The sequence below is a fragment of the Nycticebus coucang genome, chromosome 21 (assembly GCF_027406575.1).
Source record: "Nycticebus coucang isolate mNycCou1 chromosome 21, mNycCou1.pri, whole genome shotgun sequence".
Lineage (NCBI taxonomy): Eukaryota > Metazoa > Chordata > Mammalia > Primates > Lorisidae > Nycticebus > Nycticebus coucang.
In genome coordinates, this window is record NC_069800.1 from 48,078,989 (window position 1) to 48,103,266 (window position 24,278).

At 56.9% G+C, this 24,278-nt stretch overlaps 2 protein-coding genes across 8 annotated transcripts; one reads left to right on the top strand and one right to left on the bottom strand.

Moving 5' to 3' along the window:
* Positions 1 to 206: 206 nt before the first annotated feature.
* On the top strand, positions 207 to 17,610 carry LPIN3 (lipin 3). Of its 6 annotated transcripts, XM_053574562.1 has the most exons (21): positions 216 to 320; positions 5,001 to 5,146; positions 5,222 to 5,440; positions 6,464 to 6,559; positions 7,424 to 7,692; positions 7,884 to 7,964; positions 8,533 to 8,653; positions 8,825 to 9,164; positions 10,129 to 10,228; positions 10,352 to 10,512; positions 10,839 to 10,932; positions 11,029 to 11,098; positions 11,895 to 11,987; positions 12,065 to 12,108; positions 12,896 to 13,034; positions 13,956 to 14,104; positions 14,271 to 14,357; positions 14,753 to 14,905; positions 15,046 to 15,160; positions 15,260 to 15,363; positions 15,730 to 17,607. In XM_053574562.1, the coding sequence occupies exons 3-21, from the start codon at positions 5,249 to 5,251 to the stop codon at positions 15,872 to 15,874; spliced, it is 2,553 nt and encodes an 850-aa protein (XP_053430537.1). In that variant the 5' UTR covers positions 216 to 320; positions 5,001 to 5,146; positions 5,222 to 5,248; the 3' UTR covers positions 15,875 to 17,607. The 6 variants fall into 6 exon arrangements, with proteins under 6 accessions (XP_053430532.1, XP_053430537.1, XP_053430536.1 ...); XM_053574557.1 differs by having other exon boundaries at positions 207 to 271; positions 10,129 to 10,512; positions 15,730 to 17,609; XM_053574561.1 differs by having other exon boundaries at positions 7,502 to 7,692; positions 10,129 to 10,512; positions 15,730 to 17,610.
* Positions 17,391 to 22,878, bottom strand: EMILIN3 (elastin microfibril interfacer 3). 2 transcript variants are annotated; one of them, XM_053574563.1, is made up of 4 exons: positions 22,508 to 22,878; positions 21,070 to 21,192; positions 19,737 to 19,960; positions 17,391 to 19,441 (listed from the first exon to the last, which is right to left on the bottom strand). In XM_053574563.1, the coding sequence occupies exons 1-4, from the start codon at positions 22,672 to 22,674 to the stop codon at positions 17,670 to 17,672; spliced, it is 2,286 nt and encodes a 761-aa protein (XP_053430538.1). In that variant the 5' UTR covers positions 22,675 to 22,878; the 3' UTR covers positions 17,391 to 17,669. The 2 variants fall into 2 exon arrangements, with proteins under 2 accessions (XP_053430538.1, XP_053430539.1); XM_053574564.1 differs by having other exon boundaries at positions 17,641 to 19,441; positions 21,070 to 21,143; positions 22,508 to 22,664.
* Positions 22,879 to 24,278: the final 1,400 nt, after the last annotated feature.

Below are 24,278 nucleotides of genomic sequence, written 5' to 3' on the forward strand. Positions count from 1 at the left end.
GCAGGTGACCAGTGGCTCTAGGGCGTGAGGCGGTGCCCGAGTGGGCGGAGCCTGAAGTCTGGCCCCGCCTCAGCCTCTGCAGGTAAGAGGGGCCCGGTGCGTGGGGACCGGGCGGTGGCCCGGGGGGGCGGAGCCAGGCGGGCTGGGGCCTGCGGAGGCCGCGGAGGGAGGGTGGAAGGGGAGGAGCCGGGAGCGCACCACGTCCTGCAGGAGCCGGAAGCTCCCGCGGAGTGCCGGCTGAGGACACTACCTGTTGAGCCTGTGGGCACAGGTAGGGGCGGCAGCTCTAACTCCAGAAGGTCCAGTGGGCAGCTCCCCAGGTAGGGCCCAACCCAGGGCGGGAAAGAGACGTCCCTCTTCCTCCCACCCTGCCGGTCTGTCCTGCCATCCGACATCCATCTGTCCTGCCGGTCCGAGGGCCTGAGTCCGCCTCCAGCCATCAGAAGGGAAGGGGTGGTAGGGCTGGCCTGACTTTGTCCCTCTCCGCAGCCCAGTGGCTGTAGGACTCCCTGGACACCTAGAACGTGAAGTCTGCAGAGACGGAGATGCTACAACCTCCCAGGGGAGGGAGGGCTGACAGTGCGACCTTGGGGAGGACACCCATCCTCTGGTACCAAGCGTCCTCCGTTGCAAAGCACTGTTTGACCCTTACCCTGCCTGCCCTGAGACTGGGCAAGTAGATGTTGTGACAGCTGAGGTGGCATTTTCCCCTTCCCTGGACAAAAGGGAGGCTTACCCTTCTGCTCCCTCTGGTGCTTTGTGAAGAGTCACACTATCCTTCCCCCAAACCTGGGAACCCAAGAGGCCAGCAGCTCCAATCCAGGGCAGGATGTCTCCGGTGGGGGACCTGTGGGCCAGCCTGGAAGGCCTTGCAGGTGTTTCCAGAGGTTTGGGGAAGGCACCCCAGGAGAACTGCCTGGAGCCCACTGCTCATTTTGCACATGGTGGGGCTTCCATTGTGCAAGGCCTTGATTGTCAAATTCGGAAGTCTAAATTCTCAACTGCAAGCAGGGACAGTGCATTGGAGCCTGACTTGTAGTGTTGTCAGGACGTTGAAAAATCTGCTGTTGATGATAGGTGATGCGTATGGGCACTTACGGCATTCTGCTGCTTTACGCACATTATCTTATTACCTGCACCTAATGTTTTGCCCATTTCAGAGGCTGAAACTGATGCTTAAAGCAATAAAGTGACTCACCCAAGATCACAGCTAAGAAGTGGCAGAGCAAGGATCAGAACCCAGACAGTCTGGTGCCCCTTCCCATAATGCCCTGTGGCCACCCATGATCTGAGCATCTGGTACTAAAGCCGAGATTAAGGACAGCAGGAAAAAGCCAGAAATTAGGGCAGAGAATGCAGAGGGTTTGGGAGGGAGGCATACCTGTGGGAGGAAGATGAAGTGGTTGATTTGAGATACGCTAGTTTGGGGGTAGAGGGTGATACAGGGGAGCTAAGCAGAGTTCTTCTCTAGAGAAGACCAAGGAGGCAGAGCTGGGAAAAGATGCCTTCAGGGATGGGTGCAGACACAAGGCCAGGCTCACAGGAGGCCCCCCAAATGCTGTGCAGGCAGATGTGGGAGTTGTGCACCCACTACTGATGAACGTAAGGACAGGGAGAGGAAAGATTCTAGACTCCATGACATTAGAGCTGAGATGGGTCTGTACAATGGAGACCTTGCTTCACAGAAGGGGAAACTGAGACCAGCAAGTTACTTGCATGAGAATAATCCAGGATGGATCCAAGCAGGACCCTGACACTATCTCTGCAATTCAGCATTTTGTGCGGGATCAGTAGTTCTCAACAGGAGGCACTTTTGTCCCCCAGGAGACACTTAACAATGTCTGGAGATAATTTGGTGGTCACAACCTAGGGTTGAGGGGATGAGGTGCTACAGGTATCCGATAGGTAGTGGCCAGGGATGCTGCTAAATTCGCACTGTGCACAGGTATGAATGAAGAAGACCTATCTGGCCCTAAATGATAATAAAGCTGAAGCTGAGAAACTCTGCCCCAGAGCACTGAGCCTGTCACCCTCCTCCCCTGCTCCTCTAGCCAGGCAGACCTTTGCCACAACACCTGCTCTGCCCCTCGCATGCTTGCTTCTTTATTCCTGGAAGCTTCTGGAGTCCTCTCTGGTTTTCCTGGGCACAGGTGTGTAGAGCTCTGCCCACAAAGTGTCTGTTGTTGTCATTCTGTTTGATATTAAATATGGAGAAACCCAGTGGAAATGTTCATTTACCTAATGCAGTGATTTTCAACCACTGTGCCACGACACACTGTGATAGGACCTTAGGGGTACTGTGAACATTTTTAAAGATCATTAATGAAATTTATTTTCTTTTTGTAAATTCTTTATTAAATCATAACTGTGTACATTAATGCATTTATGAGTACAATGTGCTGATTTGATATACAATGTGGAATGCTTACATCTAACTGATTAACATAACCATCTCCTCGCTTACTTATTTGTTGTGGTAACACTGATACTCTATTCTTAATAGTTTAGAAATGTATCATTGCATTATGCACACTAGGTTAGGTCTCCCCAAATACCCTCCCTCCTCCTGGCCTCCGGCCTCCGCTTCCCTCTCCTTCCTCTTCCCTCCTTTCTGGACTAATAGTTATGTTTTACCATTCCTACGAATGTGTAGGTGATTATATACTGATTTCATAGTAGTATTGAACATGTTGGATACGGTTTCTTCCATTCTTGAGATACTTTACTAAGAAGAATATGCTCCAGCTCCATCCAGGTAAACATAAAAGATGTGAAGTCTCCATCTGTTTTTGTTTTTGAGATAGAGTCTCACTGGGCAGCGCCTGTGGCTCAGGGTGTAGGGCGCTGGCCCCATATACCGAGGGTGGCAGGTTCAAACACGGCTCCAGCCAAACTGCAAAAAAAAAAAATGACAGAGTCCCACTATGTTGCCCTTGGTAGAGTGCTGTGACATCACAGCTTACAGCAACCTCAAATTCCTTGGCTCAAGTGATTCTCTTGCCTCAGCCTCTCAAGTAGCTGGGACTATGGGCGCCCACCACAACCCCTGGCTATTTTTTTGTTGTTGCAGTTGTCATTGTTTAGCTGGCTCTGGCTGGGTTCGAACCCGCCCGCCTGAGTGTATGTGGTCGGCACAGCAACCACTGTGCAACAGGCACTGAGCCAGTCTCCATCTTTTTTTGTGGCTGCCTAGTAATGAAATTATTTTTGAAAGAAGTTCAAAGCACAGAAAGTATATTCTTTTTTTGAACTTTTTTTTATTAACATAGTTTAAAGTGTGCCATGTGATTTTAAAAAAAGTTGAAAAACACTGCTCATAGTAGGTGCCTTGCAAATAAACTATTTGTAGAATTTGAGTGACATGTCCAAAGAGTTTCATTTCACTCCATTTCTACTTTAGCAGTTCTTCCCCCCCACCCGCCCCACACACACCCTGAGACCTAGTTGATGTTTGGGACTTTAACAATTCTAATTGTGCCTTATGTTTGTGAAGCTCAGACACAGACTGAAAAAATCCACTGCTTCATGTTGGGGAACCCCAGAATGGCAGGATGTGGGCACTATTGAGAAGTGCCAGAGGGGAGGGGAAGGGTGGAGAGAGTCTTATAATCCAGGGTCTCCCAAGTGTAGGCTGTGGACTGGGAACACGAAGGGATCCTGTTAAAATGCAGGTGCTGATTCAGTAGGGCTGAGTTGGGCTCAAGTTTCTCTGTGTTTGCAACAAGCTCCCAGGCGATGCTGAGCTGCTGGTCCTTTGAGTGCAAGGCATCACAAGGCCATTGCAGGGGTAGCTGTGGGCTGGCTGCTCTCTCTGCAGACAACTATGAGGTGGTTTGGGGACCATGGAATCAGGAGATCTGGATTGGAGTTATCATTCCCTATGTCCCTGCCCTCCACCCCACCTGTGGCCTATCAGCCTAATAGAGCTTAGTAAGTCACTTCCAGCCTTGGATGAATCACTTAGCTCCTTTGTGGGGTGTCCTGCGTGGCAGGCTGTCCTCCACATGTCCTGACACAGGGTCTGAGAGAGGCAAGAGCCCTGTGAAGGTGAGAAGGTCTAGGTCTGGCAGCCAGAGGGGCAGGGATGATGAGCCGAAGCTGGTGGGGTGGGCACCACGCCAGCAAGGAAGCAGCTCTCATTACAGTCCTGGCTTTGCTCCAAGGCTGCCACTGCCTCCTGCCTCCAGCTCGCCCAGCCCTGCCTGGTATAGAATAGCCGGCAGACCGGTCTGGCTGGGGGAAGGGGCGGTTTCAGGGCCAGCTCAAGGCTTCGATGTGGGTCTGAGGAGTGGGTGTCAGGACTGAAGCTGGGGGCTGAGAGCCATGGCTGGAGACTCTGCGGTTAGTCTGTGAGCCACTGACAGGCTTCCCACCAGGGAAACTGGGAAGGAAATTGGAGTTTGGAGCCTTAAGCCCCTAACTATAGGGGATGCCTTGCCTTAGGCATCTGACCCTGGCAGTAAGGCTGAGCAGAGCTTTAGGTCCCTAAGGTGCTTCCACCCCTGGCCTCTCATAAATCAGCCACAATGGCCCATCAAGGCCCCTTCCAACTCCTAGGACCAGGAGGCTGCAGGAAGTTGAACCTGTTTCTCAGATGGGAAAACAGAGACCCTCCTCCCCTCTCCATTCCTCTGGTGGGGGAAGAGAAGATCACCCTTTAGGGCTGCTGGGCCCTAGGTCTACCCACATTGACCTCCCCTCCTGTTCCCACAGTTGGGCCATCCCAGTGGTTCACACTGAGTTCTGGGTGTGAGCCAAACAGACCTGGTTTGAATCCCAGGTCCTCTCCTTAATGATTGTGAGACCCTGGGCAAGTCACTCCACCTATCTGGCTCATCCATAAACAGGAGTAATAACACCCGCTCGGCCAGCTTCACAGGGTTGTTGTGAACATGAAATGAGCCAGCCCGCTGAGCACTGTGGTCATTATCATTAGTCATGGCATTTAGAGGCCACCAGGCAACCCAGTATCATCTCACCCTGCGCCCTTATTTTTACAGATGTGGAAAACAGCACTTGGAGAAGGGAGGAGGCTGCCCAAGGGTCCTGCGCTGGCAGATTGGCAGGCAAGCCAGGGCTAGACCACGTCTAGGCACCTGCCATCTGCCGCTATCCATGCAAAAGTGCTCAGAGGCTTGACACAAACGTAAGCTGGGGGAGCTGGGTGATCAGGTTGTAGGAGCTTCCGCACAGAGGAAGCTGAACCGGCCCGTGTCCACAGCACTGCCTCCCTCCACCAATACGAGCCATGAACTACGTGGGACAACTGGCTGAGACGGTGTTTGGGACAGTGAAGGATCTGTACAGGGGCCTGAATCCAGCCACGCTGAGCGGCAGCATCGATGTGCTGGTGGTGAAGCAGGCTGACGGCTCATTCCAGTGCTCACCCTTCCATGTGCGTTTTGGCAAGCTGGGTGTCCTACGGTCTCGGGAGAAGGTGGTAAGTGTCTCGGCCAGCCAAGATGGCCACTGCAGGATGGACTTTCTAAACCAGGGCAGCCACTGCAGCCCCAGGAAAGGACATGGGACCTCCCTCCAGTGGGGATCTGTCCTCTGGATAGGCTTCCTTTTGTATTTTTTTTTTTTTGAAGGTTTGGGGGCTGGTATAGAGATTTTGGTTTGGGAGGGATTCTAGGTTCTCATAGAAGCAGCCCAGTGGGGCAGACCTGGCTCCAGCTTGTTACAACCTAACCTGTGTGTTCTTGGTAAATCACGGCCTGTTTCTGAGCCCAGTCACATCACCCACACCAATGGACATGATCTCATCAGCCTGGAGAAGTAAACAGGACCTGGTAATGTTGTCCAGGGCCAGATAAGTGGTGACACTCAAAGCTTAGATCCCCTCCCTTGGTAGGTCCACACCATCTTCCCTGGACTCAAGGGAACATGACAGATATTTTTTAGCACTGAGGTCTAGTGTGTGAACCCAGATTTGGTAGCTCCAAATCCCTTTCAGGTTGAGGCAACTAAACTTTCCAGAATCCTGAAAGGTTAAGAGTGTGGGTTGCAGACTCAGACTTTTTGGGTTCAGAGACTTGCTCTGAGGCCACTTCCTAGCAAATTGCTTAAGCTTCAGTTTCCTCATCCATAAAGTGGGGCTAATGATGATGGCCCCGTGAAGGTCAAATGAGATAAAAACACTCTATGAATTGCCCAGTAAATGGCAATTCTCACCATTGTTCAACAGCCTGCGGGCTGAGGTCACAGCAGTGACAAGTGGGATCACATCCCTGTTGTTGTGGAGTGTGGGGGAGAGGAATACAGAAACCAAGTGACAAACAAGATCAAGACAGTGACAAGTGCAGTGAGTGAGGCTGAAAACGAGGCAATGGGAGACCTGCTGAAGGCCTCTCCGAAGAAGGGGAGATGGGGCAGAGAGCGAAGCCTGGGGATGAGGGGGGCTGCAGCAAGGGCAGGGTTCAGGCAGCAGGGAGGACCTTTGCCCCACCAGTCCCCTTTGCAGGTGGACATCGAGATCAATGGGGAACCTGTGGACTTGTACATGAAGCTGGGGGACAGTGGGGAGGCCTTCTTCGTGCAGGAGCTGGACAGCGATGAGGTGAGTGCCGCCCTCCCCTGCAGCTCCTGCCACACCTCTTCCCTGGTTCCTCTTCTGAGCGGGGGCCTTGGGGTTTGTCCCTGTCCCCACCCTTGGGAGTATCTCATCAACAGAGACCTGATCCAGGAGTGAATTGGGGCTGGCCTCTGGCACTTGTGAGGAAGGAGCCCAGGTACAGGCTGACTCCCCAGGAAGCTGGAGGAAGGCTTCAGAGGGGACCCCTGAGCTGGGCCCCTGTGGGATGAAAAGGAGCCCTTCGCTCCTTTTCAGGAGAACACTGAAGGAGTGCTGGGAGACATGAGGTCTGGCTCGCCCGGGGTCTGCTGCCGGCTTGCGCAGCTGGAACCCAGAAGCATGAAGGGGGGTGAAGAGAGGGGTATTTGCAGAGGGGAGGCAGGGCCCAGCACATGCTAACAGTGGAGTTGCAAGTATCTGAACTTGGCAAACCTTAACTGAGCCCCTACCATATGCCAGACACTGCGGCAGCCTTAGACAAGGGGTAACCCTGCCTTCAAAGAAAGTTCCAGACCTTTCTGGGAGACAGACACGTAAATAAGCAGTGATCGAACTATTTGGCCATTGGAGTGGAGGCGGGAGCTTGGGTGAAGGAGAGTCAAGGGCACCTTCTGGAGGAGGCGACATGTGGCTGAGTCTTAGAGGAGATGAGAGGGTGATGCCAAGGTTTCTGCCTGACTTGAGGGGTGCTGGGTTGTTCCCTGAGACCGGGGCTGCTTTGTCTCTGTTAAGGAGGTCTGGGCCCAGCAGTGGCTGCAGGGACCATGCTGCTGTCACCTCTGTCCAGCCTCCACACCTGCTTCCCTGACCCCAAATGAGCTCATTCTAGATGGCTGGTCTGCTCTACAGGAGCCTGTGCCTCCCCGCCTGTGCACCTCCCCCATCCCGTGGGGGGGCCTGTCAGACCTCCCCTCGGACTCCCGTCAGGACACAGCCAGCAAGCCTGAGGGCCTTGTCACCTCGGGCATGGCCTCCATGGGGCGGAGGAAGAGGCGTCGCAGGAGGAAACCCAGGCGGAAGGAGGATATGTTGGCAACCGAGTCTAGTTCAGAGGAGCTGGAGCCAGGCACTGAGAGTGAGCTGTCCCTGCTAGAGAAGCCAAGGCCAGAGCCTCCAGGGTGTGTGGGGACCAGACAGGGGCTGAGGGTGTGGGGACACCCACCTGGGGCGCAAGCACTGCCTCCTCTGCTGATGCTGGGTGACTTTGGGCAAGGGCGTTGACATCTCTGGGCTTTCACTGTTTCACCTCCCCAGCCCTCTGATGTCTAGGCTCCCTGTCACTGACCATTTCCCTGTGGTCCCTCAACAGCGTCCAGTTGGAAGGGGAGTCCTCACCACAGCCCAAAGACATCTACCCCTACTCGGATGGTGACTGGGGCCCCCAGGCCAGGTGAGAGTCCAGGCGGCCTGCAGGCTCAGATCGAAGTCTCAGACTGGTTCAAGTTTACATTTTTCTGATGTCTAATGACACAAAGTACAAATAACATGTTGACTCAGCATCTGTTTTTCTCCTTTGGGAAGTGTTCGAGGATTTTGCCTGTTTATTTCTACTGTGGCAAAATACATAGAACATAAATTTACCAGGTTAGCCATTTCAAAGTATATAATCCAGTGGTGTTTAAATGTATAAGTGTACAATTAAGTACATTTATGATGTTGAGCAGCCAGGACTACCGTCTACTTCTAGAACATTCCATCTCACCAAAAGGAAACCCTGTGTCTGTTAAGCAGCCACAACCTTACCCTTCTTTTTCTTTTTAAAACTAGAATACCTTCTTGCCTTCTTATTGTTGATTTGTAGGAGTTCTTTATATATGTTGCATATCTTTTCCTACTCTTTATATGTTCTGTATTCAACACAGGCATAAATATGGGTTGCAAATATTTTTCTCCCCGGCTGGGGTGGGTGGCAGGAGGTGGCGGGCTGACTTAGGACCTCTGAGTATTGTCTCCTACAGCCTCTCAGGGGGCGAGCTAGCATCCCCTAAGAGCGACTCAGAGCTGGAGCTGCGGGCCCCGGAGCCCAGTGCGCTGAGAGCAGAGTCCCACATGCAGTGGGCCTGGGGGAGGCTGCCTAAGGTGAGTTCCTCTGTGTCAACCTCAATTCCAATTCCTAGCTTTCAGGGAGCTGCATGGCCCCTGAAGGTCAGGACTGGAATGGCTGGGACTTGGGGCGCCTCCGTCAAACCTCTGTGGGCGTGGAAGGCAGGACCTGCATTGTCCACATCCTCCCCCATCTTTTGACTGAAGGTGGCCAAAGCTGAGCAGCCAGAATCCTTGATGGTCCTTGAAGGCAGCATGGGGGCCACCTCTCCTCCTCAGGGAGGACCCAGCACGCCCTCCGCTTCTGTGGCTGGCATGGACCCTTCAGGTCCCACAATCCTGGTAACTGGTACTGGTGCTACCCACCAGCTTCAGTCTGACACAGGGGACCCTGCTCTGGTGGGTCTCCCTCTTCACACCCCAGAGCTTCAGGAAACCAAGACTCAGAGTTCCAGGGATGCAGGCCTCCTTCCAGCTTCTAAATCATGGAGCTGGGCCACTCTGGAAGGCCCAGTTCCCACTGCGCAGCCAGAGGGAGCTTCCAGGGGTGAGTGACAGCTGGGCCTCTCCCACTGCTTCCCTCACCTCACCTTATCCCCTGGGTGGGCTGTGGGACTTCAGCTATGTTTAGGGTAACTACTGCTTGCCAGCCACTGTGCTTGGCACCAGCCCTCCTGGGGCTCACAGCCTGGGAGGGACACAGATGACACGTGCATGAATGGGAGGGAGAAGCACAGGGCCTTGAGTTGAGATGAAGACTGTTTAAATGACATGGTCAGGTGGCTCGGTGCCCGTGGCACAGTGGTTACAGGGTGGCAGGTTCGAACCCAGTCCAGGCCAGCTAAACAATGACAACTGCAACAAAAAATAGCTGGGTGTTGTGGTGGGCACCTGTAGTTTAGCTACTTAGGAGGCTGAGGCAAAAGAATTGCTTAAGCCCAAGAGTTTGAGGTTGCTGTGAGCTGTGACACCACAGCACTCTACCAAGGGCAAAATAATCACATGGTCAGGGAAGTTCTCTGAGACACAGACAACAGTGACCCAGCCGCATAAGGAGCAGGGAAGGAATCTAGACAGAGGGACAGCATGTGCCGGCACTCCAGGCACAGGGGCAGTGACACTGATATATGTCTTGAATGAGGAGGGGGAACGGGTTGGGATGGGAACCCGGAAAACAAGCAGAGCTGGATTGTCCTCACTCACAGGCTTACCTGAGAGTGACGGGAAAGCTCTGGACCCTGCCCTGTACAAATTGGTGGTCACAGGCTATATTTAGACATTTAAAATTAAATTAATCGAAATTAAAACATAAAATTCCGTTTCTGCATCCCACTGACCACATTTTACATGCGCTCACAGCCACTTGTGACTAGATGTAGGACAATTCTGCTGTCACAGAAAGTTCTACTGGACAGCTCTGCCTTAGGGTGTTCCAAGGCAGGGGGCATCTGCTGCTCACACTACCCAGCATGCGTTAGGTCTGTCTATAGGTGTCCCCTCCTCCCCCTCAGGCTCCCTGAAGAGAAGCCAGCACCTGGGCCCCAGTGACATCTACCTGGACGACTTGACCTCCCTGGACTCTGAGAATGCAGCACTTTATTTCCCCCAGAGGTGCCTGGGTTCCGGGTGCCATGGTGTTTTGGGTTGGGGCCATTGTCAAGGGCCTAGGAGGAGGGCGGACCCACCTCTCACCCTCCTTGTGTTCATGTTACTTGTTGGCCCCTTTGTCCCCAGTGACCGTGGGCTGGGTGTCAGAAGATGGAGTGAACCCAGCACCCAGAAGCCTCTGGGGGACCCCAACCCCGAGCACATGCCAGAACTCCTTCCAGACACAGCAGACACCATATCACTGTCCCTCTGTGGTGGACTGGCTGACAGCCAGGACATCTCCCTGGGTATGTTGGACCATGGCCCAAACCCTTCTGAATATTGGTGCTGAGTCCAGGGGATACAGAGGGCAAGGCAGGCCCCCGAGGGTGGGGCTGTGAAGGTGTGAGGCTTGTCCCCCTGCAGTTCTCTGCCCTATGGAGCCAGCAGGAAGAGCTGGGCATTCCCAAATCCACATGAAGCAAGGGCTTGACACCAAGTTGTGAAGAGTGGAAATAGATGTAAAACCACAGGTAGCAAGGAGCATGCTAGGCCAGCAGGAGGTGTGTGGCAAAGTGTAGGGTCCCCAGGGGATGGGGCAGCCTCACCCCTCACTCTCTGTCTCTGCACCTAGAGAAGTTCAACCAGCACATCGTCTCCTACCAGGACTTCACCAAAAACCCCAGTCTCCTGGAGGACCCAAATTTGGTGGTGAAAATCAATGGGAAGTAAGTCCCAGGGCTGGGGCTGCTGGCCTGAGGGACAGCCCATGCTTCACAACCCTGCAGCTGCGGCAGCCCCGATGCCTCCTTCCGTCTTTCCAGGCATTATAACTGGGCTGTGGCCGCTCCCATGGTCCTCTGCCTGCAAGCCTTCCAGAAAAACCTGCCCAAGGTAATGGCTAGAAACCACTGGGTCAGCCCCCTGCTTAGCTCTTCTCACCTTACCCAGAAAGACCCACCACTTGAGACCCCTTTCCCGACCAGCCTGTCCCCAGCTCACATGGGCCCCTGGAGTAGCCACCCTGGGCCCAGGGCCCCCGACTTGGGTTCAATATTCTGTGCCTGTAAGATGCTGGTATCTCCCAGATGGGCCTTGGCTGGGCTCTCCCTGGGTCACTTAGCACAGATCAAATCAGCATTCTTCCCAAGGTCATGTCACCCCAGCCAGACAGTGATGGTGACATACAGAGAGGGAAGCTGTCTGTGGGATAGGATCACTGACTTAGGAGGTTACCCATGCCGGTGTCAGAGGTAAACAAGTAAACCAGTCTCAGACGTCTATAGCTGGGTAGAGTCCTAGCTACAGATGTCTTCCTGTTGCCACTTGGTAACATCATGCAGGCAGCACTAGATCTAGAGAAACTCCCAAAGCACTATCTTCAGCTATTCTAGTAAGGGACTGACCCACAAGATTTGGAGGCCAGGCTGAAGCTGAGCTGGAGCTAGGGATCAGGGCTGGGGTGGGACAGGGCTGGGGGGTGGAGGACAGGAATAGCCCTTGGTCTCTTGTGCATAACTGCCCAAGTCACCCTGTAGACTCCCAGGTGAGTATGCTTCCTCAGCCTCCAGAGGCTGACAGCACCTTGCTCTTGGGTCTGCCCAGACTTGGGGGTCAAGGGGGCCCCGAGGGCAACGGAAGGTAGGTTCGTATGGTGCATGAAGATGCCCTGGTCTTCACCTGCTCACAGAGCACCGTGGTCAAGCTGGAGAAGGAGAAGATGCCTCGGAAGGGCGGGCGGTGGTGGTTTTCCTGGCGGCGCAGGGACTTCCCGGCTGAGGAGGTAGGAGGTCATGGTGGTGGGGCAGGGGCCGGCACAGGGCGGGAGTGGGGTTCACTGGGTGGCTGTTCTTTCCACAGCACAGCGCTCAGAAGGAGAAAACCACAGCCAAGGAGGAGCAGGGGTGAGTGAGACCCCCTGGGTAGCGAGGCTGCCTGGCTCTTGGGATGGAGCCAGTGGCAAGCCATGGTTCCTGGTCACTCCCCAAACGCTTCTACACACAACCCTTCTTTTCCCTGAGAATGCCCCCATTTTACAGAAGGAGAACTAACACCTACAATGTCTCACAGCCAGGAAACGGTCAAGCTGGACCAGGTGCTCAGACTCCTGGCCCAGTTAGGGGCTACCTACCTATGAACAGGGAAGGGGACTGCTCTCTCTCAAAAAAAGAAGCAGACGATTTGACTTTTTTTCACTTGCAAAGTACCCCAGATGCCAAGGTTGGGTGGAGGGTGGCCAGGGATAGGCTGATAGAGGCCAGAGCACACGGGGCTGGGAGTCAGCCCTGAGATGGGCTTCAGGTGATTCACGTAGACTTCCTCAAGGCTGGCACCCTGGGTCTCCACCCCCTCTGCTGTCACCAGCTGGCTGGAGACTGCTACCCAGCACCCCTATCTGCCACCACTTCATGTGGGTGGTCACTGATACCCTGGGCAGCCTCTGGAATGAAAAGGACAGGGTCCTTGTGGCTGGCACCCTGGGTCTCCACTCCCTCTGCTGTCACCAGCTGGCTGGAGATTGCTACCCAGCACCCCTATCTGCCACCACTCATGTGGGTGGTCACTGATACCCTGGGCAGCCTCTGGAATGAAAAGGACAGGGTCCTTGTGGCCTGCGCTGAGGTGAACACCCACTGGGAGTGAAGGACCTTGGGCTAGGGACGGCAGCTGGAGAGCCAGCATTGTTTGCAGGGAGAAGGTCAACATCCTAAGCAGCGATGACGACACTCCAGACAGCCCTGTGATCCTTGAGGTCCCCTCCCCACCACCTTCAACTCCAGTCCACACTCCTACCTACAAGAAGTCCCTCCGGCTGTCCTCGGAGCAGATCGTAAGTGTGTGCTAATCCTGTCCCACAGTGCCTCAGGGCCTGGGTGAGAAAGACATCCCTCTTTTTGAATGCCTGCAGGGATAAGGGGCTCACTTCCTCACACGACAGCCCACTTGTCTGTTGGATGCTGTCTAGAAAAGCCCTCTCTGAGGTCCTCCTGAGATAACTATGGCAACGAACCAGCCAGCTCCAGGTCTGCCCTCAGAAGCCATACTAAAGGAATCACATGCTGTTGACAGCTCCTCAGACGTTGGCAACCCCAGGCCCTGAGTCATGTCTTCTCCAAGCTTAGGCACTGGAGGCTCCTGTAATGAGATGTTTTCTCCCTGAGCATGGCTCCATGGTCAGGGAGGTGTCCAGGAGAGTCTGCCCAGCCCTGCATAGAGTGGTGCCACAACTTGGGATTTGGTGGCGAGGCTGCCCTAATCCTCTGGGGACCACATGCAGGGCCAGGCCTCTCTCTAGGGCAGTGGTTCTCAACCTGTGAGTTGCGACCCCTTTTTAACAATGAAAATGCACTGTGGCATTAGGAAGGTTGAGAACCACTGCTCTAGGGCCATGTGAGTCAAGTGCCTTAGCCACAGGATCCTCACCTGTGGAGTGAGTTGTCTCTCCATGAGAAACCTGAGCAGGGGAGTCACGGGCCCAGCTTTGTCTGAGTTTCATCTGAAAGGGGAATGAAGAGAGACTAGGACTCCTGCGGCCAGCAATGTGCAGAGCACCCCAACCAGCATGGCCACCCTCTGCTCACATGGACATGTCTGTACATGGCTGTCTCTGATGAATTCAGGAAGGGCATCTGAGCTGGGAGGACCAGGAGAATGAGGGGCCCATGGGGAAGGAAGGCCACCATGTGAGTGAGTGGGGGGTGGGCAACACCTGCCTGCCAAGGAAACAACGGCCCCCTTTGCCTGGCCCCAGAGGCGCCTGAACCTGCAAGAAGGAGCCAACGATGTGGTCTTCAGTGTGACCACCCAGTACCAGGGCACCTGCCGCTGCAAGGCCACCATCTACCTGTGGAAATGGGACGACAAGGTGGTCATCTCTGACATCGATGGCACCATCACCAAGTGAGGCCCAGCTGGTCACAGCAAGGGCAGGCAGGCCTGGGACCCGTCTCCCTCCATGCTAGGGGAGTTGGGGGGAACAGTGAGAGAGGCCTGCACTTCCCCATGGACCACATGAGGCTGGGTCATGTGGGGCTGCCTCAGAGTGACCCTTTTTCTCTGGCTCTAGGTCAGATGCTCTGGGCCATATTCTGCCCCAGCTGGGGAAAGACTGGACACACCAGGGCATCACCAGTCTCTACCACAAAATCCACCTGTGAGTGCCTGGGCTGGGGCTGAGGCAGAACTCCCAACTAGAGAGAGGGAGTGATGAGACAGGACATCTTAGGACCAGTAGGACCCACGGAAGCAGCAGCCTGGGCAGATCCCTGCAGTGCTGAGACCTCCCTACTAGCCCTCAGTTCTGTGCGTCTCAGGCTAGAATGGAGGCTCTTCTTTTCCTGATGCTTGCAGGCCCTAAGACTCTGTACATGCTCCTTCTAGCTCGGACAGCTGCTAAAGCCACCTCTCCTAGGCCTGGCCTAGCCATTTTCCTAAGTCCTCTCCCTGCAAAAGCTTGAAGAACAGAGCCCCAGAGTTGGGCTGGGCAGGCCAAAACGGGCTGATGGCGGGTGGCTGGTCTCTGAAGGTTCTGCGCCACCCTGTCCCTAGGAATGGGTACAAGTTCCTCTATTGCTCAGCCCGGGCCATCGGCATGGCTGACCTCACCAAGGGATACCTGCAGTGGGTGAGCGAGCGGGGCTGTGGCCTCCCTAAGGGCCCCATCCTACTGTCTCCCAGCAGCTTCTTCTCTGCCCTCCACAGGTAACAAGCCCGGGGGCCCTGGGAGCGGGTGGGGCAAGCAGCTGGGAACCAGCTCAGACCTGTGTCCCCTAAGCCTGCCATCCCCTCTGGTTTCTATTCCACTCTGGCCCTCTCCCTGCCTGTGGCCCTGGGTGTCCCAGAGATGTGATTGAGAAGAAGCCAGAGGTGTTCAAGATCGCCTGCCTGAGTGACATCCAGCAGCTGTTCCGGCCCCAGGCGCAGCCCTTCCATGCTGCCTTTGGGAACAGGTCCAATGTGAGTGTATCCCTGCCCGGGGGCTGAGTCACTCCTCCCCAGCTGCCAGCTGGCCACCGTGACCTCTGCTCCACCCCTCAACCCCCCAATCTCCTGCAGGATGTCTTTGCCTATCGGCAGGTAGGCCTCCCTGAGTCCCGCATCTTCACAGTCAACCCCCGGGGGGAGCTCATCCAGGAGCTCTTGAAGAACCACAAATCCACGTGAGGCCACACCCTGCCATGTGCCCCAATGCCCTGCCAGGGCCCATGCCTTATCCTCTCCCTGAGTCCCAGTTTTAACTCCCTACCTGAGTCTGTCCTCTTGAGCCCCAATTTCACCTCCCCCACATAAGTCTGTCCTCCTGAGCCCCGATTTCACCTCCCCCCCATAAGTCTGTCCTCCTCAGCCCCAATTTCACCTCCCCCCCATAAGTCTGTCCTCCTGAGCCCCAATTTCACCTCCCCACCTTAGTCTGTCCCCTGCCCAGGGCTCCCAGATAGGAGGTAGATCTTCCACTTGACCTGGAGGAGACTGTGGTGGCATTTTGTGGCCTCTCAGGCTAAGTGCCAGCCCTGTTCTGCCCATAGGTATGAGCGGCTCAGTGAGGTGGTCGAGCTCCTCTTCCCACCTACTACCCGTGGCCCAAGCACAGACCTGGCCAACCCTGAATACAGCAACTTCTGCTACTGGCGGGAGCCACTGCCCACTGTGGACCTTGACACCCTGGCTTGACCCTTTCCCGCTGCTCGCTCCTCCCTGGCCTAGCCCAGGACTGATCAGGTGTCCCGAGGCATAGCGAGTTGGAAGTGCCACAGGGACAACCCACTGAAGGAAAAGAAGGGGTGGCAGGTTGACGGGTAGCCACAGACCTTCCCTCCTCACCTCTGCCAGCTAAGCTACAGCTGCTCCAGGGCCTTCTTGTGGCCTTGGCCTGGAGGGGTGACATGTTTGTCATCTGGGCCCTTATGGGTTCTCCATGTCCTTAATATCTGTCCCTGCCCACCTGGGACCTTGCCTCAACTTCTGAGAGGGCAGCCTGACTGAGGTGTGAGGCCTACCTGCACAGGGCAGTGTTGGTGGCAGCAGTGGGGGTGCAGCTGAGTAGCATCTAGAAAGGACAGTGTTCCCTTGCCCCACTGCCGAGAGCCAGACAGTATTCCCCGCTCCATGAAGCCAGACATCTCTGCTGGTGCCCTGGCATCTTAACACATGACAGACATTCACACACCTAGACGCTCCCAGGCCCTGTCCTTACAGGGGAGCATGGCTCTGGTTGGCTTCGCTCCCAATGACTGGGCTCCAAACCCAGCCTTCCCCAGCCTCTGTTGGTCCCCTCGGTGCCTACAGCTGCTGCATGAGCTCTTGCCTGAGTGGCTGTGGGGAGCAGGCTGAGGCCCCTGCAGCCTTCCCTCCCTCTGCCTTTGGTGAAGAAAGTTCCTTTAGACTAGCTAAAAGCTTTAATCCAGAGCTGCCTTCCTCCAGCAGCACCAAAATGGAGGACAGAATGCCCAGTGTCCAGAAACCTACAGACCAGCACAGCAGGGCCTGTGCTGCTGGGGGAGAAACTGAGGCTGGGGGCCCCAGCAGAGTCAGGCATCAGAGTCTCTGGGACTGTACAGGCCTAAGGAACGCTTGGCATTTTCAAGTTTTCCCTTGATGATTTCATACCTGAATTTCTCACCTTTTGTGAATATCCTGCCAGGGTGAGGGTTGTGCAAGGGTGTTCACAGCAAGGTCTGGACCCCTTTCCCTCCAGCTCTGGGCTCCTTCTCAGGATCAGGCCCTGATGTACACTAGGGGCATTCTCTGGAGAGAGGCCCTGATTCAGAGGAAAAAGGCTATCTGGGCACCCAAGGGCCCTGGAAACATCTTTGTGTGAAGGCAAAGGATAAATAGTTATGACCTGGATCCAATTCCTTCCTCTGGGATTCTATAGCTGACTAAGCCCTCACCTTGGGGGAGGATCAAAAGGAATAAAGAGAACTCTTTGAATGAGTCCTTGTGCTTCTGTTCTGTCTTGAAGGATGTGTGTGGGAGCTGGAAACATCTGGTAGCCTCTGCCAGGTATGAGGGCAGATCTGTTGGGCATCACCCTCCCACAGAACCCTAGCCCAGGTGGCTGGGGAGAGAAGCCTGCAAGGGCTGGCAACCATTGCTTGTGGGCAAAGGGCAGTGAGCCTGGGCTACTGTCTTGAGAATGGACGTGGAGGTCTTTGCACAGTTGCTGACTCAAGTTTGCACACAGTGGAATGTGAGGGCTCTTGAGTCCACCCTGACCTTCAGGCATGCTGTCCCTGCCTTGACTGTTATCCTGATTGTCCAGTTTGTGCAGCACTGAGCATGGATTTTAGTGGCTGGGACAGCCACCACCATGTGGAGGTGGTGCCAAGCCCATTCCTTCGATGGCCAGGGAAGTGGCATCTGGGCTGGCCAGGGGCAGCAGAAAGGCACTACTGGGTAAGACTGTGCTGTGGGGTGATGTTCCCTGGGTTGGTGGGATCTGGGGGTTACATCCCCTCCAGCATCCCTAGTTGGCTTGTCCTGGCCGTGCTTGCTCAGCCAACTGGGCCCGGCAGTCTAGCAGGTCATCTTGGAGGCGGGCAATGTCCTGTGTGTGCTGGGTCAGCGTGCGATTCAGCTGGTCCACATGGCCCCACAGGCCCTCCCTGGGCAAGCTGTCCAGGCCTGCAGCCAGCACACCCAGCTCCCTGCAGGTGCCCTCCACTTGTGCCACCCGCTGGTCAAAGTGGCCCACTGCGTGTTGGAGTTCCCGGGCTGTGTCCTGGCAGCGGCTCAGTCCTCCAGCCACCTTGGCCACCCCAGCCTTGAGTTGCTCCAGCTCACCCCGCAGGTTCAGGACCTGTCTATGGCCAGCCTGGAGCCTGGAGCCGTGACTGCTGACCTCCTCTTGGATAGCATGGACTTCGGCTTCTACCTTGCGTTCTCGCTCATCTAGGGACATGTTGGCAGCTGAAAAGGCGTCAGAGTACTGGCTGACAGAGTCACTGAGGCCTGTGAGTGACTTGCTCACAGAGTTCAGGTTGACCTTGAGCAGAGTGATCTCTCCTTGGAGTGAGCTGCCTGTCCCTTCTGCCAGTTGCCCCTGGACCTCGGCCACGGTGCCGTTGAGCTGCCGGAGCAGAGATGCATGGCTGGCCACCTGGCGTAGAAGGGCCTCACTCCGGCTCCGCCAGGCCTTCACCTCCGCCATGAGGTTGTCCAGGATGGCCGAGGTGGTACTGGGGATGCATGAGGTCTCCAATGAGACCAGCCGTTGTTCTAGCACAGCCAACTCAGCTGTCTGCACAAGGGGCCGTGCTGACCTGCCTGGTGGAGTGCTATCATGGCCTAGCTCCCCAGCCAGTGTCGCCAGGCGCTCCTCCAGGCTCTGCACACGCTCCTCCAGCATGGTCCTAAAGCCGCCCACCCCCCACACCCCCATCTCCATCCTCAGGCAGCAACCCCTCACTCCACTCTCTGTCCCATTGAGGGCCTCCAGGCCCTCAAGTAGCCCATCCACACCTCCCTCGAGCATGGCAGCTGAGAGGTGCGTAAGCTCATCCCCAGTGGGGCCACCAGGGGCCCTTTGGGTCTGGGTGATTGACTGCAAGGTTCTCTCAAGGCTGTCCACACGGGCACTGATCAAGGCCAGCTGGCTGCAGCAGCTACCTCCACCCGCTGTGCTTAGGCCCTGCAGCCGGCTACCCAGCTGGGAGAGCTCCCGGCGCAGGGCCAGCTCCCGGCCATCAAGGCTCTGATGCAGCCTCTGACTGGCCGCCTGGCCCTCCTCACACTGCCGCTGAACCTCCTGCACCCGCAGGTCACACGCGTTCTGGACGCCTTGCAGCTTCTGCTCAAAGCCGTCCAGCAGGCTTCCCCCGAGGCGGTGCAGACGTTGGTCCACATACTCCTCCAGGAGTGCCAGGGAGGTGAGTGGGGACGGCGGGGCCTCCCGCAGGCGCTGCAGGTGGGCCTCATGGCCGAGCGCCAGCCCATGCACCTCATCAAGCAGCTGCACCTTGGTTTGCAGTGTGTTGCTCACCTCAGTCACCTTGCTCAGGATCTCGGCCAGGGGAGGTGTGGGTGGCCCTCTGGCTCTCTCTCCTGGATCCACAAGCCTCTCAGGGATGACCCCAAAGCCTACAGGGGCAGCAGGAGCCCTGGGAACACCAGTCATCCTGTTGGGGTCCTCCTGGCTGGCCACAATGCCACTGAGGGTACCATATATTTGTGCCAGGCGCTGGACATCACCCTCCAGGCGTTCCAGCCGCTTGCCAAATAGCCCTGGGCCTTTCCTTCCTGGGGGAGAGAAGAGAACCCAGGGGCATCACTGGCCTGTCCCTCTCAGCTTGTCCTGTTGCCAGACCACCCAAGAGATTTTCTGTTGTAAGGTTACCTTCATGCTGGGTATAGCTCCCTCAGATTGGTGGCGGGGTGGGTGGTGGGGGTTGGGGTCTCTACATCATGTCCAATGGGAGAGGTATCCTCCCTGTCCCTGCCAGAGCTCAGCTAGCCTGGGTCAGTCCCCTCTCTGTCCCCACCACTGAGCCCAAGAAATCTGATCACCTTGTAGGGTCTCCATGGGCAGACTCACCGTGAGGGCTGGGGGCTGCTCTGCTGTAAGGAGGGGGCCTGGAGCCTGGGCCCAGCTGCCCCGAGGGAATCTGGGGCTCTGGCTCCAGCTGGGGTGGGACAGCCTCTTGGTCCGTGAGGTGCTCAGGGCACCGTTCCCCAGTGAGGCCAGGGCAGCAACGCCAGGCGAGGTCTGTCACTGTCTTGTATCCGACCTTGTATTTGGGTCTGAGCACCGTGCGGTATCTGGGCCAGGGTGGGGGACAAGAGGGCTGGGTCCCACACCTGAAGGCTGTAGCTCGTGCCCTGAGCTGCCATTCTGGGCCACCCTCAGATACTTGCATAAGATCTGGCTGTTTCCCCAGCTTCATGCCACCCACAGGGTTTTTTATTCTGTGCTGAAGGTGACAAGGGTAGTGGTGGTGTGGGCAGGCTTCCTGGGGCTCAGAGCCATGTTAGGGAAGGATGAAGTTCGAAACTCCACCCCATTCTGTTAGCCTGGAGAGGAGCAAGGATTTTGCCCCAACACTCTCAAGACCACCTGGACCCCCTACCCCTTATTTCGCGCTGCCATGAGTAATCCCACTCAGGCTTCTGTGGTACCTCACCATGATGCTGCCCCGCAGCTGGGACCGAGCCCCTCTCACTGCCCTAGGGCCACTCTCAGCTCCCCTTTAGTCTTTCCACTCCTTTCTCAGGGTCTCACAGAAGCTGGTGGAAGGGTGCCTCCAATTTTGAGCAGGGAAGGGAAGGCCCAGAGTACAGGCAGGACTCACCTGGGCCACTCCCTCTCCATGTGCCTGTTTACCCACTGACGCCTTGGACCAGCTGAACTTGTGTCTAGGCACACATGTGGCTGTTCTGAGCACAGGTGCTCCAGTGCAGCCCTGTCTGGCTGGCCCAAGCACTGGTGCTCTGGCTCCTGCCCCCTCTACCTTTGGCCCCCTCCTCACCACACTCCTGGGTTAGGGTTAGGTTTCTGGGGTCTGTGCCAATCTCCCCTCTGGCATCATCCATTACCTAGGGGACCCTCTCCCCTACCTCTGCCTCAGTTACTTCCTCTTCACCTGTGCTGTTTCTCCCCCTGGAAACCCTCCCCTTATCTGTCTGTGATTCCTGGGCTCCGACCCAAGCCTGCCTCCCATCTCTAGAGGAGATGTTCTGCTACAAGTTCAAATACTTGGGGTCCTACCTGGCCCCCTCCTTTGGGACCCTGGTCCACTCTGGCCTATGTGGGGGCTCAGATGAGTTTTTGGAGTCCAAGGAGCTATAGCCCCTTGTGCTACTCTCTGCTGAAGGCAGGCCTGGGCCTTGTGTCCAGGAAGCCCAAGCAGATGGGAGAGGAGTGCACTCACATGACCGTCCCAGGGCACTTGGGCCCCCATCCACATTGCCGGTACTCCGCCTTCACATAGCTCTCCGCTCCATCCTGTAAGACGCAGGTCACATTCCTGTGCACCACATAGGCACAGAGGGCCCTGTGGGGAAAACGGTGTCCTGTCCCGGGCATATCTGGCCAGAGCCAGGCCCACTGAGACTATCTCTCCTCTCTCTCCCATCTGTGGGCCTCAACAGGGAACCAGACGTGTGTCTTCTGTTCTGTTCTCTATGCCCTTGGTAGCCAGGGCCCTTGGTCTGGGGTCCAGCCCCACCACTGGTCTCTCTACTCCCAGCCTCCCTGATGGGTAGCCAGTGGGCCCAGCACTCTACTTAACCAGCAGACTGCCAAGGCTGCCCTTCATGCCCAGGGAAGAGACCTCCTGGCTTTCTCCCAAGCACCTGGCCACATCTCCCGTCCTTCACTGGTTTCAAATGCCTTAACTTGGCACTGGAGGCTTCTGAGATGCCGCCTTCTTTGAGAGCATGTTTCTCATCCTTCCTCCTCTGACCCCTGCAGGGAGGGAAATGCATCCCTCCCTGCAGGTTTTCAGCCCCTGCCTTTGCACCTTTCCTCAGTGTCAGACCAGTTCTTATACCATCTCCTCCAGGAAGCCTGCTCTGCTGTGACCAAGCCCAAGAGTGTGGGCTATGGACTGGGCTCTCTCCTACATTAACTCTGTTAATTCGGCTAGAATTCAAATCCAGCTAGCGCCTCAGGCAGAGCCTCTAACCCACCTGCCAGAGGCCAGTTTGCAAGCCACTGCCTACTAAAGACCAGACGCTGCCTGCACCCGGGACAAGCCACAAAGGCTGAAATCAGGTGGCTGCTGGGCAGGAGCCGGCCCCTGTGACAGCTGTTCCACATCACCGGCCCAGGACCCCAGATCCCCCCCACCCCCACCAGCTCTGCAGACCGGCCACCTTGGGGGTACCGGGCTCCCGCAGGCAGCCCAGGTGCCGGGACCCGGCTGCCTGCGGTAGGAAAAGCGGCGGCCGAGGCTCCTTCTCCTACCTGGTGGGGCAGGGGAGGGATGGGAGGCCCGCGCGGGAAGCCCGCGTGTTCAGCGCGGACCGCCCTATCTCCTCTCCCTCCACCTGGTCCGCTGCCCCCGGAGTTTGCACACAGCGCAGCTGGAAAATGTTACTTTGCTGGAAAGGTTTCCGCGGGCACTGCCAGGATCGCGGCCGCCGCGCCAGGCCCCCTCGGCTTAATTTCCTTCGCCAGCCCCGCAGTTTCCCAGAGCGCGGGGCGCCCTCCCGGGCAGGGGCTCGGCCTCGGGCGCTGCCCGCTCCAAGCCACCGCCTCTGGGGCCCGGGCCTCGACGCCCCCGCGCGGGTCGGGCAGGTGGGAGCGGCGGCGTGCGGCGCGGCCCCTTCCCTCCCTCTTCCCGCCCGCGCCCGGCCCGCGCTTACTTGTGCGACCCGGGGCGCAGCCGCGGGCGCCATCCCGTCGTGTAGAGACTGTAGCGGGAAGCGCCAGGCGGCGCGGGCCGCGCCAGGAACGGGGTGCCCTTGGCCTCGGTCCCCGAGAGCAGCGCCGCGACGGCGCACAGCCAGACGGGCAGGCGGCGGCAGCCCATCGCGGCCCCCGCGTCTCCCCCGGGCCCCGCGTGCTGCCCGCGTCGGTGTCCGCCCGCAGTGCCGCCCCCGCCGTCCGCCCGGCCCGGTCCCGCTGCCGCTCACGGCCCCCCGAGCTCGCTGGCCCGGTCGCCTGGCGCTTCGCGGCGGCTGCGTCCCGCGGAGTGGCCGGCGCTGCTCGCGCCTGGGGCCGCCGAGGGGAGGCGGGAGGCGGGCTCTGCGCGGATTAGCATAAACTCGGAGCCGCGCAGCTCTCGGCCGCCAGCCCTCCGCCCCAGCTGGGAGCTGACGCCTGGGGGGCCTCCTGCGAACAAGAGGTCATAACAGGAGCAGCCCTGGTGGCAGGGGCGCAGGCCGCTCCTCTCCGGGAGGCCCCGAAACACACCCAGCCGCTGCCGTCGCCCGCGGGCACTGGGCGGAGGAGCAGAGAAGCGGTTCCCGGGCGTGGGGCTCCCCAGGAGCCACCCACTCGCGGGGTGCACTGATCTAAGTCCGTGTACGCCTGCGGCCTGCACTCCAGGGCTCTGGAGCCGAGATGATGCGTTTGGGGGCACCACCTCTGCAGCCACCTCCTTGGGACAGGCCCGGGATGTCCCTGTTGGCTAGCTCTGCCTTCCGCCACTGCCATTGTCTATGGGTGCCCAAGACCTCTGATAACTCTGGTGACCCCTCCCTGGCGTCTCACCGCACTAACACTTAACCAGCGCACTAACCGGTAGTCTGGTGGGCAGGGTGCCCGTCGGGTTCCCTGGAGAGACGGCGTTGTCCTTCAGGTATGGGCAGTCCAGAGCCCCAAACACCCATCTCCTCCCCAGCGCAGCCAGGAATGCTCTGCTCTCTTCTGCAGCTGAAGCTCTCAGCCAGCTGGACCACTGCTCTGGTTCACTAAGCATCTGGTCACAGGGAACCTTTAGGTCCCCCTCGCGGGAGCCACAGTTAAGGCAGACTTCCTCCATAGTCTGCTTGTGAAGTTGACTCTTGAAACCCAAGGGTTGGCCTTTGTAGTCATAGTCCTAGTCCTGCTCATTCAACATCACCTTGTTAACTTTCTTTTTTTTTTTTTTTTCTCCGTGTTTGAGACAGAGTCACTGTGTTGCCTTGGGTAGAGTGCAGTGGCATCACAGCTCACAGCAACCTCAAACTCTTGGGCTCAGGTGATCCTCATGCCAATAGCTGGAACTATAGGTGTGCCCTGCTAATTTTTCTTTCTTTTTTTTTTTTTCTTTAGTAGAGACAGGTTCTCACTCTTGCTCAGGCTGGTTTCCAAGGCCTGAGCTCAAGCAATCCATCTGCTTTGGCCTCCCAGAGTGCTAGGATTACAGGCATGGGCCACCGCCCTAGCCTACCTTGTTAACTTTCTAACCTGCAAAGAACACTTTGAATCCTGATTCTGTCATCCAACAGAGTGGCACTTCTTCCTGCTTCTGTCTCCTCTTGCTTGGGTATAGCCCTCTGTGTCTCCAACCCTGTAGCTTGTAAGTACTACGTGCTACGCAAAGCACATACAACTGTGAGGCCTGCACCAGAAAACATCTCTCCAGCCAGGCCCAGTGGCTCACGCTCGTAGTCCCAGCACTCTGGGAGGCCGAGGCAGGTGGATTGCCTG

Bases quoted from the DNA above. Each gene is read 5' to 3' on its own strand.
- LPIN3 (XM_053574557.1), top strand. From the start codon at position 5,249: ATGAACTACGTGGGACAACTGGCTGAGACGGTGTTTGGGACAGTGAAG. The intron at 11,099-11,894 runs GTAATGGCTAGA...ACCTGCTCACAG, and splicing joins TCCAGAAAAACCTGCCCAAG to AGCACCGTGGTCAAGCTGGA. The intron at 15,161-15,259 runs GTGAGTGTATCC...AATCTCCTGCAG, and splicing joins CCTTTGGGAACAGGTCCAAT to GATGTCTTTGCCTATCGGCA.
- EMILIN3 (XM_053574563.1), bottom strand. From the start codon at position 22,674: ATGGGCTGCCGCCGCCTGCCCGTCTGGCTGTGCGCCGTCGCGGCGCTG. The intron at 21,193-22,507 runs GTAAGCGCGGGC...TTTTCCCCACAG, and splicing joins CTGCGCCCCGGGTCGCACAA to GGCCCTCTGTGCCTATGTGG. The intron at 19,442-19,736 runs GTGAGTCTGCCC...TCTCTCCCCCAG, and splicing joins AGCAGCCCCCAGCCCTCACG to GAAGGAAAGGCCCAGGGCTA.